Source organism: Salminus brasiliensis, chromosome 16, assembly GCF_030463535.1.
Source record: "Salminus brasiliensis chromosome 16, fSalBra1.hap2, whole genome shotgun sequence".
NCBI classification, from domain to species: Eukaryota; Metazoa; Chordata; class Actinopteri; order Characiformes; family Bryconidae; genus Salminus; species Salminus brasiliensis.
The window spans coordinates 7,254,754-7,274,506 of record NC_132893.1 but is presented as its reverse complement, the minus strand read 5'-3'; the positions used below and the strand labels follow the sequence as shown (position 1 = coordinate 7,274,506).

Here is a 19,753-nt window from a genome sequence, read left to right as displayed (position 1 = left end):
GTCTAGTCATGTAGATCATGGTGGTTATGCCGATAGATCAGTTACACCATCAAACTCGAATAAAATCTCATCCTATGCCGGTCAAGAGCTAAACTGGTCAACCAACTTGACCAAGTTTAAGCTGGACAGGCTCTTTTTTAGCAGGATATTCATTCACAGAGCTTTACTGAATGGAGCTGATTCGATAAATGCTATTTTCAGTATTAAATTGTGGTGTGCGACTAAATATTATAGTTTCTATGATAATTAGAAAATTATAAGCCAGGTATTACAGTAGGACACTTTAAAAAGAGGGTTCTTCAGTAAATGCGATGGTTCTTTATACGATTAAGCATAAGTCATGTTTCACAGAGTGTAGTTTTAACGGCAGTTGTTTTGAACTAGCGCAGCACTGATATGGGAACTGTGGGCCTACACCAATATCCGATATTTTTTTATGTAGTGCCGATACACAATACATGAAATGAGGAATTACATTTCAACAATGTGACAATGTAGAAAAACAACGTTGTCAGAATGTAACTGTGTTTGTTGGGATTACGGCTCAGTCTCCAAAACAATAGGTTATCATAACATTGTCACAACGTTAAAATAAGATAACTGTGTTTGCTGGGATTACAGCTCAGTTAACAAAACAGTAGGTTGTTATAACATTGTTAAAATGTTAAAATAACAACTGTGTTTGCTGGGATTACAGCTCAGTCACCGAAACAATAGGTTGTCACAACATTGTCCCAACAATTGTGCTTACCCGGATTACAGCTCAGTTAACAAAACAATAGGTTGTCACAACATTGTCCCAACAACTGTGTTTGATGGGATTACAGCTCAGTCAACGAAACAATAGGTTGCTATAACATTGTCACAACGTTACCATATTTTTCGCTGGGCACCCAAACAACAGATTATCACAACGTTGTAACAATGTTGTCATGAAGTAATTGCTGTGCTGCGATTACGGTTCAGTCTCTGAAACAATACGTTGTCACAATGTTGTCACAGCGTAATCGTGTCACAATCGTTTTACAGAGTGTAGTTTTAACGGCAGTTGTTTTGAACTAGCGCAGCAGCTGATATGGGAACTGTAGGCCTACGCCAATATCTGAGAACGTTGAAACTGGCACTGCATACACCTGGAGTAGCATTGTGAAGAAATAAAAGCTTTATTTGTAGACAATTACAAATACAGCATATTGAATACAATGTAGATGTCAAACCTTAATAACCTGTAACCAATACCAGTATGTTTCCACTGATTGTTTGAAAGTCCTGCCGAATGTAATGGTTCAGGTGTAAACAAGAGCTGAAAGTGTTTTGGTGTAAAACATAATAAGTCAGAAGTGCAATAATCGTAATACAGGGGTGAGTGAATGGAAGCAGAACCTAATGAGTTTAATCTTTCTAAAAGCTACATCTCAGAAAATGACTCCATGATCTGAAATATATATATATATATATATATATATATATATATATATATATATATATATATATATATATCAACCTTGGTATGGTGGAGAGGTACATGCAGGGTCTTGTAAGCCGAAATATTGCCCAAAGAACATTTGAATAGAAACAATTACCATTATTTTACCATGTTTAACATGTAATATACAAACGTACTTCACGATTACATAGTGACAACATTGTTACGACGTTGTGATAATCTATTGTTTTGGTGGCTGAGCTGTAATCGCAGCAAACATGAAAACGTGACAACGTTATAATATTTGTTATGGTTATAGTAGACATTATACTATAGTGGTCCCCAGTTCCTCTCAAAACCCTGAAGGCATTTAGCAGATGCTTTTCTCCAGAGTGACTTACTAACGTACTTCACTGCTTACTCAGAAAATACCCTTAGCTAGTTTGTATAGATACATCTCTACAAGGAACCATTTCACACCAACCCACTCTGAATGACTCTGTTTACATCTAAACCGTTAAATTGGTCAGAAATTAGGGTGAAAATTGGAGGAATTCATCTTCAAGGCAATGCAATGTAGACTGGCTACAGTTCACACTTCTAGCACTGATAAAGGCCCAGTTTCCTCAAAGCATCTTAGTGGTAAGATCATCCCTACTGATAGAGAGATCGCGCTCTACCGCCGCCTTTGTGTTGAGATGCATTCAGGGGAACCCGTTCACAGTCAGTTTATTCTATTTTCAGAAGCATTTTCATTCACACACTCGAACCTCAGCATGCAGATGAGTTTTCAAAGGAAGAAAACACAGACAGCCAGTTTAGCAGTCCTCATCCTTGTCCTTTTGGGCCTTGCGTCAGAAGTCCTGGGCCTGTAGTTTTCCCCCCAGTACAGACTAAAGCATGCACACGCTGTCAGACTAGCTTAGTTCGGTTACGTAAGGCCCTGGTGTTACAGGTGCCCCTCTCTCGCTCCCTCTCTCTCTCTTTCACTGTGTACAACACAAATACAATACAATGCTATTATGCAAATACACCCTCTACACATGCGTGTCTAGAGTGATTAAAAGAACACAAAGGGGTCCCGCGGATGAACATGCTCACAGGCACAGCAATGACAGCAAAGAAGTGCGATGGAAAACAAAACTCTGCCCCTCTCCTCCTTCCGGTTGCCATGGAGACAGTGTCTTCACATGCCTTTGAACTGCTGCATAATGGACAGGAGGTGCTCGCTGCGTTTTTGGATGTTGCACTGCTCTTCTTTCAGCTTCTCCTGCTCGTGAAGCACCTCCTCCTGTATACAAAGCATCCACAACAAACACAGGTTCATGGCGGCACACCTCAACGGAAACCCTGCACAACCAATGCTGGAGAACTGGTTTCTAGAGTACTGGACCATAAACCCTCACGGGGGTCTAAAATGACCTAGTCAGAGAGCCCACCTCCCCAATGAAGGGGGATGTTTTTTCAGCTTGACTGAAAAATTGAATGACTTTCTCTAGAATGAGCCAACATTACAGAAGATGCAACATCTCCATGAAAGCTGTTCACTGCCAGCGTACACAGATTGTCATGGGGTCATTTTCGACTCTTAGGACAAGGGGAGCATACCAAATGTTAAGACTGCACAAGGGTTGAGGCCCACTGCAAATGCAGAGGAGTGTAATTGCTGAGGCCCAAGCGTCATTGTCTGACAAGTCAGACGTTAAGGCGTATAAATAGAAGGCCTCCAGCGAAACATGGCCACAGCACGTCGTCAGTAACTGTTTGCGGTTACACACCCTGAGTTTACACAGCTCCTTCCTCTCCTTGTCGTTCTCCTCTGCGCGAGCTCGCAGCCAGGCCTCGTTCTGAGCTCTGTGCCTCTCCAGCATTTCCTGAAGTTCCTGTTCAACCAGAGCCACAAAAGCCAACTTCCTTCACCCATTGTTTTTTTTTTCATCAGGCATAGAATTTTTTTAAAGAACATTCTGAAATGGCCCAGGTAGAAGAAATCACATTTAGATAGTATGACAAACTGTTTCAGTGATTATAGAGACACACTTTAGGCTGTTTCATCAATAAAATGAAAGGAGAACTTTAGGCACTTTAGGGACCTTGCGCCTATATTTAGGCCGAAGTGGCAGAAGTACAAGTGTTAAGTAAAAGTACTTGTATCCTGGCTAAAAAAATAAAACTTGAAACTTTGTACTCAGGTAAAAGTATAAAAGTACACACTCCTAAACTCCTAAAAACGTTGTTTCTTAACCCAGGTCCTGAAGCCACTCAATTCTGAAAGGGCTTGTTAATGAGCCGATTAGTTGAACCAGGTGTGTTGGGAGCAGGAAAAGCACTATAATGTGCAGGGCAGGGTTGGGAAACACTGATGTAAACAGCAATGGCATTCAGTTATTATTGGTTTATGCTAGAACTGCAGCATCATGGGCAAAATCATGACTTTTAGTGTTAGCTTTTTGTACAGCAAAAATTAAAACTCCACTAACTCCAACTGTATATACTGTATATATATATATATATATATATATATATATATATATATATATATATATATATATATTTAACCCATCTGTGGTAGTGAACACACACACACACACACTAGTGAACTAGGGGCAGTGAGTACACACACCCAGAGCTGTGGGCAGCCAACTCCAGCGCCCAGGGAGCAGAGAGGGTAAAGGGCCTTGCTCAAGGGCCCAACAGAGCCTGGGAATCGAACCCACAACACTGTTATTGATAGCCCGGCGCTCTAACCGCTGAGCCACCACTGCCCATTTATATATATATATATATATATATATATATATATATATATATATATATATATATATATATATATATATATATATATATATATATAAAAATGGGCAGTGGTGGCTCAGCGGTCCCTGGGCGCTGGAGTTGGCTGCCCACCGCTCTGGGTGTGTGTACTCACTGCCCCTAGTTCACTAGTGTGTGTGTGTGTGTGTTCACTACCACAGATGGGTTAAATGCGGAGGACGCATTTCGCTGTACAGTGTATATACTGTACAGTGACAAATACGTGCACCTTTACCTTTTTATATATATATATATGTATATATATATATATATATATACAGTCATGCCCGAAAGTATTCATACCCCTGGCAAAGTTTGACTTAAATTTACTTTAATTTAACCAGAAGTTATATTTTTGCCTTGAAACGACACAGGCATCTCCCAGGAGATAGCACGATGATGTACAAGAGGCATCATTGTGGGAAAAAGTATTTCTCAGCTTTTATACACATTTGAACAAAAAGTGGCATGTCCAAAATTATTCATACCCTTTGAAAACTGTCACAGTATATGGGAAAATCCAAAGTTCTATACCATTCCAAATAGTCCAAGCTGTTTTAAAGCATCCTAATTACCCTGATTCATTGGGAACAGCTGTTTTAATCAACTCAACAGGAGAAAAACAGCAGCTCTCTGCAGTTGGTTTGTGGACAGTCATGGCTAAGACAAAGGAGCTCACTAAGGACCTGCGGCTGTGCATTGTGGCCGCTCACAAGTCAGGAAAGGGCTATAAAGCCATATCAAAATGTTTTCAAGTTCCAGTGGCTACAGTGCAAAGTATTATTAAAAAATACAAGAAGTTCCGCACTGTGGAAAATCTCAGAAGATGTGGTCGGAAGCCAAAAGTGACACCTGTGCTGGCCAGGAGAATAGTGAGAGAGGTGAAGAAAAATCCAAGGATCACCACCAAGGCCATCCTGGTGAATCTGGACTCTGCTGGTGGCGACATCTCAAGGCAGACAGTTCAACGGACACTGCACACTGCTGGGTTCCACGGACGCAGGCCAAGGAGGACACCACTTCTCCAGAAAAGGCACACAAAAGCCCGCTTGACCTTTGCAAATGCTCATCTGGACAAAGAAGAAGACTTCTGGTGTTCTGTTTTATGGTCAGATGAAACAAAAATTGAATTGTTTGGCCACAATGATGTGTGCACCATTTGGCGTGAAAAAGGAGAAGCCTTCAACCCTAAGAACACCATCCCCACTGTCAAACATGGTGGTGGGAACCTAATGTTTTGGGGGTGTTTTTCAGCCAATGGACCAGGGAACTTGATCGCAGTAAATGGCACCATGAAAAAAGAGCAATACATCAAGATTCTCAACAACAACATCAGGCAGTCTGCAGAGAAACTTGGCCTTGGGAACCGGTGGACATTTCAGCACGACAACGACCCAAAACACACAGCCAAAGTGGTGAAGAAATGGTTAGCAGACAAAAACATTAATGTTTTGCAGTGGCCCAGCCAGAGTCCTGACTTGAATCCAATTGAGAATCTGTGGAGGGAGCTAAAGATCAGGGTGATGGCAAGGAGACCCTCGAACCTCAAAGAGTTGGAGCTCATCACTAAAGATGAATGGGCAAAAATACCAGTGGAGACATGCAAAAAGCTGGTCAGCAATTACAGGAAGCGTTTGATTGCTGTAATAGCCAATAAAGGCTTTTCTATTAATTATTGAGAAGGGTATGAATAATTTTGGACATGCCACTTTTTGTTCAAATGTGTATAAAAGCTGAGAAATATTTTTTCCCACAATGATGCCTCTTGTACATCATCGTGTTATCTACTGGGAGATGCCTGTGTCATTTCCAGGCAAAAATATAATTTCTGGTTAAATAAAAGTAAATTTAAGTCAAACTTTGACAGGGCTATGAATACTTTCGGGCATGACTGTATATATATATATATATATATATATATATATATATATATATATATATATATATACATACATACATAACCACTGACAGGTGAAGTTAACAGCACTGATGATCTTATTACGAATGGCACTTGTTACGGGGTGGGGTACACATATTAGGCATCAAGTGAACAGTCAGTTCTTGAAGGTGACGTGTTGGAACATGGGAAACCTTAAGAACCTGAGCGAACCTGAGTTTGACAAGGGCCCAATTGTTATGTCTAGATGATTGGGTCAGAGCATTTTTAAAACATCAGACAAGTCTTGTGGGGTGTTCCTGGTATGCTGTGGTCAGTACTTACCAGAAGTGCTGGTGGTGAAGGTCAGCTGGTGGACCAGCAACAGGGTAATGGGCACTCAAGGCTCATTAAGGCCCTGTTACGCATCTTACAGAACTTAAAGTATCTGCTGCTACTGTCTCCAGTCTTGGAGAGTCTATGATTTTATGGATCAGAGTTTTTGAAACATAAGGGGGACCTACACAATATTAGGAATATACATAATGTCATAATGTCGTAACACAGGTAATGCCCCTTGCTGCCATATCTACGTTGTATACATGTCGCTGAGGGCTAGCGTTAGCCTGCTATCCAGTAGAGAGGACGAGTTATCAGATGAGGTCGGCAACACCACCGCCGCCGAGGTTGGCATTGTCAATACCCGATCCACTTGGCTAGTGGAATTCACAATTTAAGCCATCCCTCACGTTGGACTCGCGTTACACATGCATTTCTGGACATGCTGAGAGATACAGAACCGTCACTGAAAGTGAAAGAAGCATGTGGACTGAGGTGATAGATTATTGAATGCAGGATTTTAACTACATAAGAAAACGTAGTTAAAGAAATACTTCAGTCAATTTTTGAAGTATCTGGACAATATTTAAGTACAGTAACCAAGTACTTTTACTTTGTTGCTTCCCACTTCTGCACTTAGGCCATGTTACTCAAACATGTTACTGAGTTCACCACAGTAAATCTAAGCTGCTCTGCTTCCATTTGTCCACAAATACAATGAAAACTCACCTGTGTCTGCCTCTGGTGATGCTCATTGTAGGCCTGTCGCTCACACTGCAGTGCTTTTACTGCTTGTGAAAGCTCAGACTTTTCTCTATTTCCAGAGAAAAAAGAAACACTGCTTGTCAAATCTTGCACAACCTTCTGCAAGAGGGAAGCACACATGAATAGACTGGACTGGCAGACCTTTTCAGAACTTCAGCAATGTCTCAAATGAAATGAAAGCTGGCTCTTTACCAAGTGCCGACTAACCTGTTATCCTGTTAACCTGCATTTAACTTTCACCTGGTTCATTTGCATCTGTTCTGTACCTGTCTAGTTTGCGGAACTCCTCGTCCAAAATTGCAAAAGCTCTGTGGATCATGGTCATTGCCTCATCACGAACTGCGGCGAAATCTCGATGGCCTGTGGGCTGAACAATGTAAACCAGCAGTTTTGAAATACATTGACTAGATCTGCCTGATAAGCCTGATATTATATCATGAGATTGTATAGCTCTTTTTTAAAAAAGAAATAGAAAAAAACAAGTTCCTGATATAGTGAGAAGTATAGACATGTTGCTAGGGGTGGGCAATATGGCAAAAACGATGATATCACAGTACGCTCTTAAAAATTAAGGTGCAACAACTGGTTCTTTAACCTCTTAACCCTCCAACATATGCTTATTATACACTAAGGTGTATTACTCAGTAACTACATGGACTTCTGTACAAACTGGTGGGGCTATTCTTTGGTAATAGAAGGTGGTAATAACACATTCGGACCGCTGGCGGCCCATAGGCTGTTTAAGGGGGTAAATGGTGACCTAGAACAGTGTTTTTCAAGGCTGGTCCTGGAGGCACCTGGCCCTGCACATTAGTTGCTTTGTCTTCTACTAAGGAAAGTCCCCTTCAACTAATCAGTTCGCTAATAAGGCCTTTCTGGAGGGGATTCTCAAGTTCGGACTGGCGTACTTGCTAGTACTGACTTGGCAAGTTCCAAATCCCAAGGACAGCAATTGGAACAGCAGCGTGGCGCATAATGCATTCTGGGACATTCGGCTGCCCTCAATCCACACAAGTCACATCCTGATGCATCATTAATAACACGGCGGAACCAGAACACATGAGCTATGGTGTTAAAGCCGGGAGTCCACTAAAATGTGCAGGATTTGTTGCCTCCAGGAGCAGGGTTGTGAAACACTGCCATTGAAGAACCGTTTGTGGTTCCATAAAGAACTGTTTTTGTAGAGGGATACAGTATGTGTGTACAGTATGTGTGAAAGTCAATGTGAAGGTTAGTTGGTGATCATGGTGATCATCCCACATCGGGACCTCACTAACACTCTTATCGCTAAATGCAACCAAATCCTCAAAGCAATGCTCCAAAATCAAGTAGAAAGCCTTTCCAGGACAGCAGAGACAGTTACTCCAACAAAAGCAGGATAAACTCTACTTTTGAATACCATTGATTTCAGAAGAAACAATGCCTGTGCAGGTGTCCCAATACTTTTCTCAATATAGTGTACCAAAAATGATAAATATGGGCCATGTAGTATGTTTTATTACAGGAAGCATGGAGTTATGGAACCTCATTAGAAAACGGTTAAGTCACCTGTGTCGACTCCGATCTCTCCATCTTCGCGATTAGTGGAGTCTCACTCAGCTCGTACTTTACATTGGGAACCTTTGTTGGTACAAATCTGGACAGATGCACACACATGTATTCAATTTAGGTGGCAGAAAATAGCTCTCGCATGAAACTGAGAATGAAACTAGGACTTCATGTTCACAGTTGCATGAAAGAAGAAGGGTGGGGTTCAGTTCCAGGTAATGACATCATTCTGACTCCATCTGCTATCACTATTATTAATAAGAAGGAGCTGAACACTTCCTGTGATTGACCTGAAGAAGATAGGGTTTGGATTTTCTAATCTGAAATTGAAGGGTGCTTACCCGTTACTGACTCCCTGAAGCCCAAATTCAGAGAGAATCTCTTTCATAACTGTATGAAGAACATAATGAATATGGGTTAAAAAAACAAAAACAACCATAGATTATGGTGCATGATATCGAGCAGTGTTGAAGGCCTCTTACCTGGCTGTCTCTCTGATGGGTTTATTAATTTCATTATCTTCAAGTCATTCAATTCCTGTTCATCATTTTTGCCTCCAAATACATACATCTGTAGAAAAGAAATATTTCAAAATGTAAGATATATTCTCTTATAGCTGACGAGTAAATAAATAATGATTATATCATCGTTGTTGTGCAGAAACCTTGTATCTGGCAGTTGTAAAGGCACTGACTTGGCTTGTAACTTACTTACTTGCTCACATTTAGCAAATCACTAAATATTCTCCACAAGGGAGCACCAGGAGTACTGAAATAGCTTTTAGTGCTTCACATCAATGACACTATGAGTTTCCTCTTTATTACAAAGACCCTACAGTCCAGGGGTGGACAATGGGGGGCTGGAGTCCAGAACAGTTGGCTGATTTCCCCGCTCTAACCAACCTACTAAACCTAGCAGTTGACAGGTGAGTCGAGTCAAAGACTGTTCACTCCGCGGATATCTTTGCAATGCCTGAGGGATGTTTTCAGTCATTTCCAGTCATACAAGATCAGGTTTCAATCTCTTTGAGTGGGAAAAGGCCAAAATGCTGAAAACTGAAGGTCAAATTATGGCTTAAAGTACATTTTGCAGCTCGCTCTGTCTACTGCGCTTGCGCAAATCTCCACATCGAGGGGGGTTCCTCCACTTGCAATGTAACCAGCAAGCTGATTTTGGCTCATTTAGTTGAAAGGCGAGACCTATCCATAAACAGATGCCATGTTGAGCATTATGTGGACTCTCATTCATAGTTCAACCAGTGGCCGGTCTCCTCATTTATATATATATATACAGTGCCCTCCATAATTATTGGCACCCCTGGTTAAGATGTGTTCTTTAGCTTCTAATAAATTGAGTTTTTTTCTAAATAATATAGGACCACGATGGAAAAAAGGGTAAAATCCAACCTTTACCTCAAGTGAATTTATTCAGTAGGAAAAAAATCCCACATTAAGAAATAATTGTTTAACATCAAATCATGTGTGCCACAATTATTGGCACCCCTGATGTTAATACTTTGTACAACCCCCTTTTGCCAACAAAACAGCACCTAATCTTCTCTTATAATGTTTCACAAGATGGGAGAATACAGATAGAGGGATCTTTGACCATTCCTCTTTGCACAATCTCTCTAAATCATCCAGCGACCTGGGTCCTCTCCTCTGCACTCTCCTCTTCAGCTCACCCCACAGGTTTTCAATGGGGTTGAGGTCTGGGGACTGAGATGGCCATGGGAGGAGCTTGATTCTGTGTGTGGTGAACCATTTCTGTGTAGATTTGGCCATATGTTTTGGGTCATTATCTTGCTGAAAGACCCAGTGACGACCCATCTTCAGCTTTTGGGCAGAAGCCACCAGATTTTGTTTTAAAATGTTTTCAAAGCATTCATGATGCCATGCACCCTAACAAGGTTCCCAGTGCCTTTGGAAGAGAAACAGGCCCACAGCATCACTGATCCTCCCTCATATTTCACAGTGGGCATGAGGTGCTTTTCTGCATACTCAGCTCTTGTGTTACACCAGACCCCAAAAAGCTCTATCTTAGTTTAATCTGACCGAAGCACACAGTGGAAGGCCCCAGTGGAAGTTCCAGTACTGCTTAGCAAACTCCAAACGTTTGCGTTTATGATTGTGAGTGAGAAAAGGTTTTTTCCGTGCATGCCTCCCAAACAGCTTGTTGGCATGCAGATAGCGCCTGATGGTTGTTTTGGAGACTATGTGACCCCAAGAAGCTACCATTTGTTGCAATTGTATTTTAGCTCTCTATATTTTCCTCGATTTTTATTATTTCAACAGCATTTGGCCTAAGCAGCCATCAATAGAACCAATTGGACCAATAGAAATGCTCTAAAATGACTTGGAATAAAATCTTTTTGCATTGCCTTCCATTGAAAGCTACAAAAGTTGCGATGTGTAACAGCGATGACATGTTGTGCCATTGTTCTTCTTGAGTCAAATGACATCAGAATTGACAAAGGCCTCTTTTCTAAGAACTGAGCCTTTCTAAACATTCACCATATGTGAGTTTGCATGAAAGGCATTTGTAGGTGTCTTTTAGCCTCATGGTTTTCAGCTGATTGTTCTGTGCTATAACCAGGAGCATATAATTATGTCCACTGGCTGCTTGAGACTGCGAGTGTATGTTTCAGACCCCAAACAACCCCATTTTATTAGGTTTCTCACTGCCAAGAAGAGAACATTGGTGAAATTGCGTGGTGGTTCTGCCAGACTGTCGAGAACCCCTGAAGATACTGGATAGACTCTACTCTGAGACACACGCTCAGACACTTACGTGACTATGAAGAATAAAGGCTACATGGCCGTGGCGTCTTGCTGGAGGAATCCCCACATACAGAGGCACCTTCCATTTCATCTTTGCTGGAGATAAGTGAAATGAGCAGAGAGGAGGAATGACTGTTAGCTGAGGGCTAAGTCACATTTTAGGCAAGCAGTGACATCCACATAGACATCCAATATCTTACCAATGCTTAGCTTGTGGATTTCATTGGTTGCGGCGACAGTTCCATCAGGGCCAGTGACCGCTCCCCCAAACAAGTAGATATCCTATGTTAAACAAGGGGTACTTTTACCATGAATCATTATGCAACGTCCAAAAATTTAGGGTACAAGAGGACAAAGACCACAGCCAAGAGCATGCAGAGTCCACCTGGGGTTCTGTTCCAGATGAATGGGACATATGGAGCGTCCTTAGAAGGTCATCAGAAGGTTAGTCATCGACAACATGTACGTTTGTCACATGAAACCAAATATACAGTGCCTTGCAAAAGTATTCAGCTTGAAATTTCAGCTGGACTTTTTCTATCTACAGGTCATTTTTGACCATTAGGGGACAGGGAGTACAGAATGTTAAATGGCTAAGAGTTTGAGCCTCACAATTTAGGGTATGTTGGGTTTGAACGACGAAGCTGGCTTCCACAGTGCCTTTAGCGGTAAATCATTAAAGCAATTCATCTGGATAAAAGATGTCCTTCATTTAATTACCATTGTTTAGACTGTGGATCTAAAGATAAGCTGTGGAAATGAAGACCAGTGAGAATTCTAAAGGTAGAGGAAAAAGTTACAGATGTGGACACAATAGGAAAAGCCTACAAAATAATATATCCACATGTTTGGACATATAGGTAATGACTTGTATGAATGACAAGCGCTTGTAACGTGGCAAACCCTGAAATTCACGTATTACTGACTTTCTGAGGAATGTGCCAACGCACCGATGTTGCTGACCTTGTCATGGTGAGCTGTAAAGGTCTGTCCAGCGCAGGACAGAGGTGACTCCCCTTTAACATCACTTTTCTGCCACACCAGGGTCTCTAGGGAGGGGAAGAGTCACAGTGGTGTGCTTAAGCTCTAGTGCTTTTCTGCAGTTGTGTAAAAATGAACTGATCCCCAAATAATGCTGGTTTTATTCAAATTGCACAATTTATTGTTTGTTAATTGTTAATATTGGCTTTTGCAACAGGCTGTGATATGCAAATGAAATATCAGATTAGTTTTCCAGATGATTCACATGGTCCCATAATTTAGCTATTTTGAATTATGTGGTAACCACTTGGTGTAGTATATATCTTGTGGTGTCCCACAGGGCTTTATTTTAGGGCCTATGAAACTTTGTGTTAATTATAAAAGTAATGCTTTAGTAAAAGTGATGACGTGTGGACTTACGTACAGGGTCCAAGGGGGTTATGGCATAATCGTAATCACAATATGTATCAATATAACCACAATGTGCCCATGTCAGGCAGCTGCACTGACCAAACCACCAACATTTAAGCATATGGACATGACAATTTGGCTTCAAGCTTTTGCATCCACTCATGATTTGACTTCTTCTACAAAAAAAAGGGAAACTACTGCAGTTTACCTGTATTTAGGATGTGAATGTCTTTGTAGTAGGATCCGTCCTCTCCACACCCACCAAACAAGAAGATCTGCTCATTGACTGCAGCACACATGTGGTTATATCTATAAACAGAATATTCATAGCACAGTTGCACAGGACAAAAAGTCAGCCAGAGTCAGGAAAATGACTCAATGGAAAATGCACTACTGGGTAGAGAATTTCGTTTGCTCTCAACATTCCTCTAAGATTGTGGTACATGTTGACATAAATGCATCACACAATTCCTGCAGATTTTCCAGGAGTCCTTACATGCTGTGACTCTCCGGTTCTGCCACATCCCAAAGATGTTCTATTAGATTCAGATCCGGTGACTGGGAAGAACACCGAAGAACCCTGAACTCATTGTCATGTTCATGAAAGCAGTTTGAGATGACTTGGCTTGTGACATGATGCATCATCATGCTGGAAGTAGCCGTTAGAAAGGGATGTACCTGGTCAGCAACACTGCTCAAATAAACTGTGGCATTGAAACAATGACTGATTGGCATTAACAGCCCTGAATGTGTCAAGAAAACATTCCCCACACCATTACACCACCACCTCCACCAGTCTGAACTGTTGACGCAAGGTAGGTCAGATCAATGGATTCATGCTGTTGGTGCTAAATTCTGACCATCTACCATCGGTAAGCCTCAGCAGAAATCAAGCTTCATCAGACCAGGCTACATTCCTCCAGTCCTCCACTGTCCAATGTTGGTGAGCCTGTGTCTCAGCACTGCAGTCTCAGCTTTCTGTTCTTGGCTGACAGAAGTGGAACCTGATGTGTGAAATCTTCTGTTGCTGTAGCCTAATTGCCTCAAGGTTGGACGTGGAGTTACTGTAGCCTTTCTGTCAGCTCCAACCAGTGTGGTCATTTTTTGTTAACCTCTTCAATTATCAAGGTATTTCCATCAGCATTCTCATAAAGACTGTTGTGCTGAAAATCCCAGGAGATCAGCAGGTCTAGAAATACTTAAACCAGCCGCCAACAATCATGCCATTTTCAAAATCACTAAGGTCCTGATTTCCCTATTTCCTATTCTGATGGTTAATATGAGCATTACCTGAAGCTGCTGCCACATAATTGCATGATTTTATGCACTGCAAGTTGCACACATATTTGTTTAGTGAAAAGGGGTAGGCGGCTACTGGGGAGCAGGGTGGGTGAAAGGCCTTCCTTAATGGCCCAACAGTATAAACACAACATAAAAGGTTACCTTGCAGATGGTGAGGTCCCAGTTGTTTTGATTGGTGTCCAAATCATTGATACTACAAGAGGTCACACAGAACACTTTGGGCTTAGTAAGAACATCAACAACTGCAATTCAGTATCAATAATATAGAGTAGAGGAGGGGAGCATGGTCGCCTTCTTGTGTTCCCATAGCAATGGATTCTGCATATTTTGACAGCAAAGTACTTTCTAAGATTCACCTTTTTGTTTTTATCATAAGTACTTTTGAGTACTGTTCATAAGTAACAGAATTCAGATATTATTGTAACCCCCCTCTTGGTGCCTAACATAGTATCATAGTATTGAGAGCTAGCCGGGCTAGTTGAAGGTGGGTGTATGCAGGGTGTTACCGAACTTCCCAAGAGATACAACGACAGAAGTGCCCTCATAAACACCCTCGTTTTTCTTTATTCATTAAAAATACCACACCAATCATTGTAGCTACCCATGAGTCTTTGGTGTAAAATTGCTTTGGTAATAAATGGGGTCAAATGAAGACATAAGAGGCCCAATCACCACAGCCCTAGTGCAAGTGTCTACACCACTAGCAGTTAAACACCATAATGTAGCAGAATTAAGAGTTATGTTATGGACCTGTGTTGAACATCATGAGGTCGTCTGTAGGTACTCCATCCAGAATTCCTCCGTACACGTAGATGTTATCGCCTAACGCCACAGAGCTGTGCCTGAGAGACCTCAGAGAAACACCTCCAGTGACCAGCTTCTCCCATTTCAATGTTACTAAGGACGAGAAGGCACAGACTGTTAAAAAGTAGCACTCCTACTTTCACTTATTTTCATTTTTTGGTTATACAGTCTGTAATGTTTAGGACATTTTTCATTTTCAGCACTTTTTATTAGAGATGTCCCGGTCTGATCCCATGGATCGGGATTGGGGTTGATCCAGGAATATTTTAATGGATCGGGGATTGGCTATTTTATTAAAAATCCCGTTCCGATTCTTTATTTTAACCACAGTCTTCCGAGCGCCATCTGGTGTCCTCAAAATATATATTTATATTTATATATATATATATATATATATATATTATAATACCATTAACAGACATAATTTCCAGCAGGTAGCAGTGCGGACGTTCTCCGAAGGTCTGCCGTGTGAAGCTATTTTACAGTGGAACATGAAAACTGACTATAATATCTGAACCTTTACAAACTGAAACGCTCTGTTTGACCAGCGGGAGAACCGCACACCTTTTTCTTTCTTAAAACCAGCACTGAAGAACCCATTCAGAACCGGGTGGAAGCTAACGCTAATGCTAATACACACACATGCGCTATAAAAACCCTAATCACACACAGCATCACATTCACCCACTATAAAGCAGTTATTTCACACCAGTAACAACAACAGATATCAGTCTAGAGTGTGCACCACTACACACACACACACACACACCTGAAGCTGGGAGCTGACATCGGGGGGGGGGGTGCTGATTTATAAGATATTAAACACACTATAAACCAGCAAGTCAAATCCAGTAGACGAGCCAAAGGACTCCTCAGAGGCCTACAGCCTACATGCTACATGCCTAGCTGCTAGTTTCATTACTATAAGTGGGTTATAAGATCGAGTAGCCATTCCCATCCCCGTCATTTACGCCGAGATCACTTGGCCGGATCGGTCATAAACTGTACAGGCGTCCTGTAGTACAGTTACATTACTCCACCACCCCCACCATGTAAAGCTAATCCTATCTGAATAGGGCTTTCTAACCTAATGGTTGCTTTGCCATTCATTGGCACAGCTCTGGTCTTCATACTGACAAATGACAAAAGCCTAGAATTGAGACTAGACTCTCTTATACCTGCAGTGGTGAAGGCATCAAACAGGACTGCACTGTATTTTCGTTCACTTCCCTCTGTTATTAGTGTCAATAGACAAAGTTCCTTACCAATGTCATAACGGTGTACCCCTGGGAGACATTCTGTTGCTTCAGGATGGCAAGAACCTCCGAACAAGTAGAGTTTCCCTTTGACAACACTGCGAAGAAAAGACGCCATGCTTGATTTTTAAACTTTAACCCTCCTGGGGCCCCTGTGGCAAACATGCCTTGAAACACTTCTTCTTTTTGATAATTTTGCATTCATAGCTCATAAGGGCCAAGCAGAGACGTTGTGTTGAAAGGATGGATTCTAAACTTTCAGGCAACACCACATTTGTCTGAATTTGAAGAAATGTTCATTTGTATTTTTCTCACACTCTATGTCCAGAGGTTTGCCTTAACCCCCTTTTAATACTGAACATAAATGGAATTTACTATGTACTTAAATAACTAAGTAAGTACACAAAATGGACAAAAGTACTTGGACACCTGCTCATTCATTGCTTCTTCTGACATCAAAAAAAAAGAGTTTTAAAAAGAGTTTATCCTGCATTTGTTGGAGTCACTGTCTCCACTGTCCCGGGAAGAAGGCATTCTACTACATTTTGGAGCACTGCTGTGAGGATTTGATTGACTGCATTCAGCGACAAGAGCATTAGTGAGGCCAGGATGCTGGATGATCACCACCCCGCCTTCACCCCCAGTATTGGATACAGCACCAACCATCATTCCAGAGAACACAGTTTCACTGCTCCACAGCTCAATGCTGGGGGGCTTTATTACCCCCCCCCCTCCCGCCCCATGCCTGGCATTAGGCAGTATGGTGCCAATAGGTCCATGTTTATCTGCTCCAGAGAGTCCTATTCTATTGGCAGTACTTCTCTACAGAGACTAGACCAGCTGTGTGTGTGTGTGTGTGTGTGTGTGTGTGTGTGTATTTGCATATCTGGGTGCAATGGGTGCAACTTAAAATAGCTGAATGCACTCATTTGAAGGGGTGTCTACAAACATTTGGACATAAAGGGAATTTGGTTAAATTAATATATAATGTAATATAATGTAAATATTAAGGGCTGTTGCAGTTACTTGAATGAAAGGACTGAATTGTGATTCTTAAGTTTAGAACAGGAACTGCTAGCATAATGACGCTAACGAACTAACTGACTTAGATAGTCACCAATGTCATTTTATTAAATCCCACCAAAAAACATCTCTTATAAATCCTGATAGATTTTGTAATCTAGTAAATTAAGATTTACTCATGCTTTTACCCAGATGAGCTTGGTGACAGTCTAAAGCCAACGTTCCTTAGCAACATTAGCCTAGCATCTTTCGTTGTAAACTACCCAGCATGTCTTTGCTGATCGACTGCATCTGGATTAAGTGAAAAATCATGCTAATTTGATTATTCTCTGAACTGTTTCTTTAACTGATGAGGATCTGTGCATTTTTGCTGCAGTGTTCATCCTTTTTTATCTTTTACAGTATTTTAGAATATTTAAGAAACTCCTAATAGTATGTTCGGTTAATCTTCGGTTAAACCTTTTTTTGAGTAGGCCTAAAACCATTGAAAATGTATTACTAAATAACTCAAATAATTGCTTGATTACTTGATAAATAATAAGTGATGTGACGAGCCTATAAATAATGTCTGTACTGTAGGTCGGTCGTATTCTCATGGTCATGGTTTTTGTTTACCAAAGGGTGTGGCCTTCTCTGGCTGCAGGTACAACTCCATTCTGGGGCATGTTCTCCCAAGTCACACGAGTAGGAGTAACTTTCGGACAGTCGAGGATGAAAGAAAGAAAGGGGAATGGTCAGTGTTAGGGGACAATTCTCAAAAAGGCATGTGTAGCCACTCACTCATATACATAATTAGACATGTACTTAGTTCCCAATGGTAGGTCTTCGTAGGCCTTGCTCTGCCATCATATATCTGAGACAGCGGACTGCTTGGGCTTTTACTACACTCTCAAAGTGTTCCTAAAATGATGCCATAGGAACCATGTTTGTAAAAGAGAGTGTGAAGAACCTTTAACCTCTTAACACTCCAATGCTTATTACACACCTAAGCATATTACTCATAAACTAAAGGGTGGGCCTAATCCTTAGTAATAGAAGTGTGTAATAAACTTTTGGCCCACCGGCGGACCATAGGGTCCATAAGGGGTTAAATGACTTGAGAACCCTCACATTAGCTGCGTTCCAAAGCCTAGACTGCAACCGAGGTAGGGTGGATCCTCAGGGGGACTGTCCTATGTAAACTCTTCTTAATAGCCTGTAGGTCTAATCAATTATAATCATAAAAACGAACATTTTTATTTAAATGAACTCTATTCTGGAGGCTTCGCTTGTCAACATTTTTGTGGATACATTAGTTGCGCCCCCCAAATCACTCCTACAGTAGGCTGCATACGATAGGGGCCTTCACATAGCGGACAGGGAATGCAACCCACCTCGTCCCCTTCACAAATCTGAGGCCTTATGCATCAACCGTTCATTAGAGGCAATTTCTGACTATTCTTAGGACAGTTTGGTGAGGTGATGAGGCCCATAGTTCTTAATGGAACCATAGATGGTTCTATGTTCTATGGCATCAGCTATAATTAACCTATAAGTGCAGCTATATCCACCAAACATGCTTAATACCAAGTGCTTACCTGTAATCATGAAAAAATCATTCAGATATAAAGGCTCAGCTTCCTAAACACAATAACATGTCACATTTGTGAACTTTAATGATGTGAAATATAATAAATAATCTCTACGTCTTAATTTTTCAGCGATATTCTGATCTGTGGATGTTCTGCACCTCAGAATTCATGGTAGAGACTCCTCCATACAAAAATGCTATATTTCCAGCCACTGCGATTGCATGGCCGTGCCTGTAAATACACACATAAAATATGCCTGAGTGAGGCACTTTAAGGGCATGTAGTCATACTGATGCATGAGAGTAACTTCCTCTCTACACACTTCAAAGACAGTTTCTCACCTCGGTCTGGGCGGCAGTCCTCCTATCTCCTTCTCAACCCAGTGTCCACTTGCCAGGGCCATACGTGTTGCTAAAATAAGGCCTTTGATAAATAACGTGCGTCCTTTGAAATAGTAGCAGGACTCAAGAATGTGCCGCGAATGTTCCCAGACGTCCTGGTGGCCCATAGGACTGTATTCATTCACAGACCTCTGGTGCACCTGTAAGATGAGGCCACTCGTTGCCTGGCAATGGTAAACAGACTTTTCCGCTTACCTCGGACACACAGGTGTGTTCACGGAAATGCGTTCTCTGAGGCAGGTGTTTGAAGCTTAATGACCGGAGCCCCATGACTAGCCAATCCAGGGTGACATGGAGTGTGAGGGCCATTCCAAAAGCTTTGGGTTGAGGTTCTTCAGGTAGTAAATGGTTGATTCTGAGGTGTGTTTGGATCTTTACCCTGCTGTATAAGCCATACTCCTTCTAGTATGGTTTGGCATCTAGGACTTGCTGGAATTCCCTGAAATCCAATTCCAC

At 41.5% G+C, this 19,753-nt stretch overlaps 1 protein-coding gene across 1 annotated transcript; it reads right to left on the bottom strand.

Annotated features, from left to right (window-relative positions):
* Nucleotides 1–2,117: 2,117 nt before the first annotated feature.
* LOC140537021 (uncharacterized) lies at nucleotides 2,118–19,299 on the bottom strand. The gene is made up of 18 exons (XM_072659166.1): nucleotides 19,238–19,299; nucleotides 19,055–19,127; nucleotides 18,903–18,945; nucleotides 17,941–18,019; nucleotides 16,312–16,400; nucleotides 14,993–15,139; nucleotides 14,384–14,435; nucleotides 13,149–13,249; nucleotides 12,512–12,597; nucleotides 11,749–11,830; nucleotides 11,559–11,644; nucleotides 9,251–9,338; nucleotides 9,110–9,158; nucleotides 8,769–8,856; nucleotides 7,487–7,587; nucleotides 7,185–7,269; nucleotides 3,205–3,309; nucleotides 2,118–2,717 (listed from the first exon to the last, which is right to left on the bottom strand). Exons 1-18 carry the CDS (start codon nucleotides 19,297–19,299, stop codon nucleotides 2,613–2,615), a joined length of 1,521 nt encoding a protein of 506 aa, XP_072515267.1. The 3' UTR covers nucleotides 2,118–2,612.
* Between the last annotated feature and the right edge of the window lie 454 nt (nucleotides 19,300–19,753).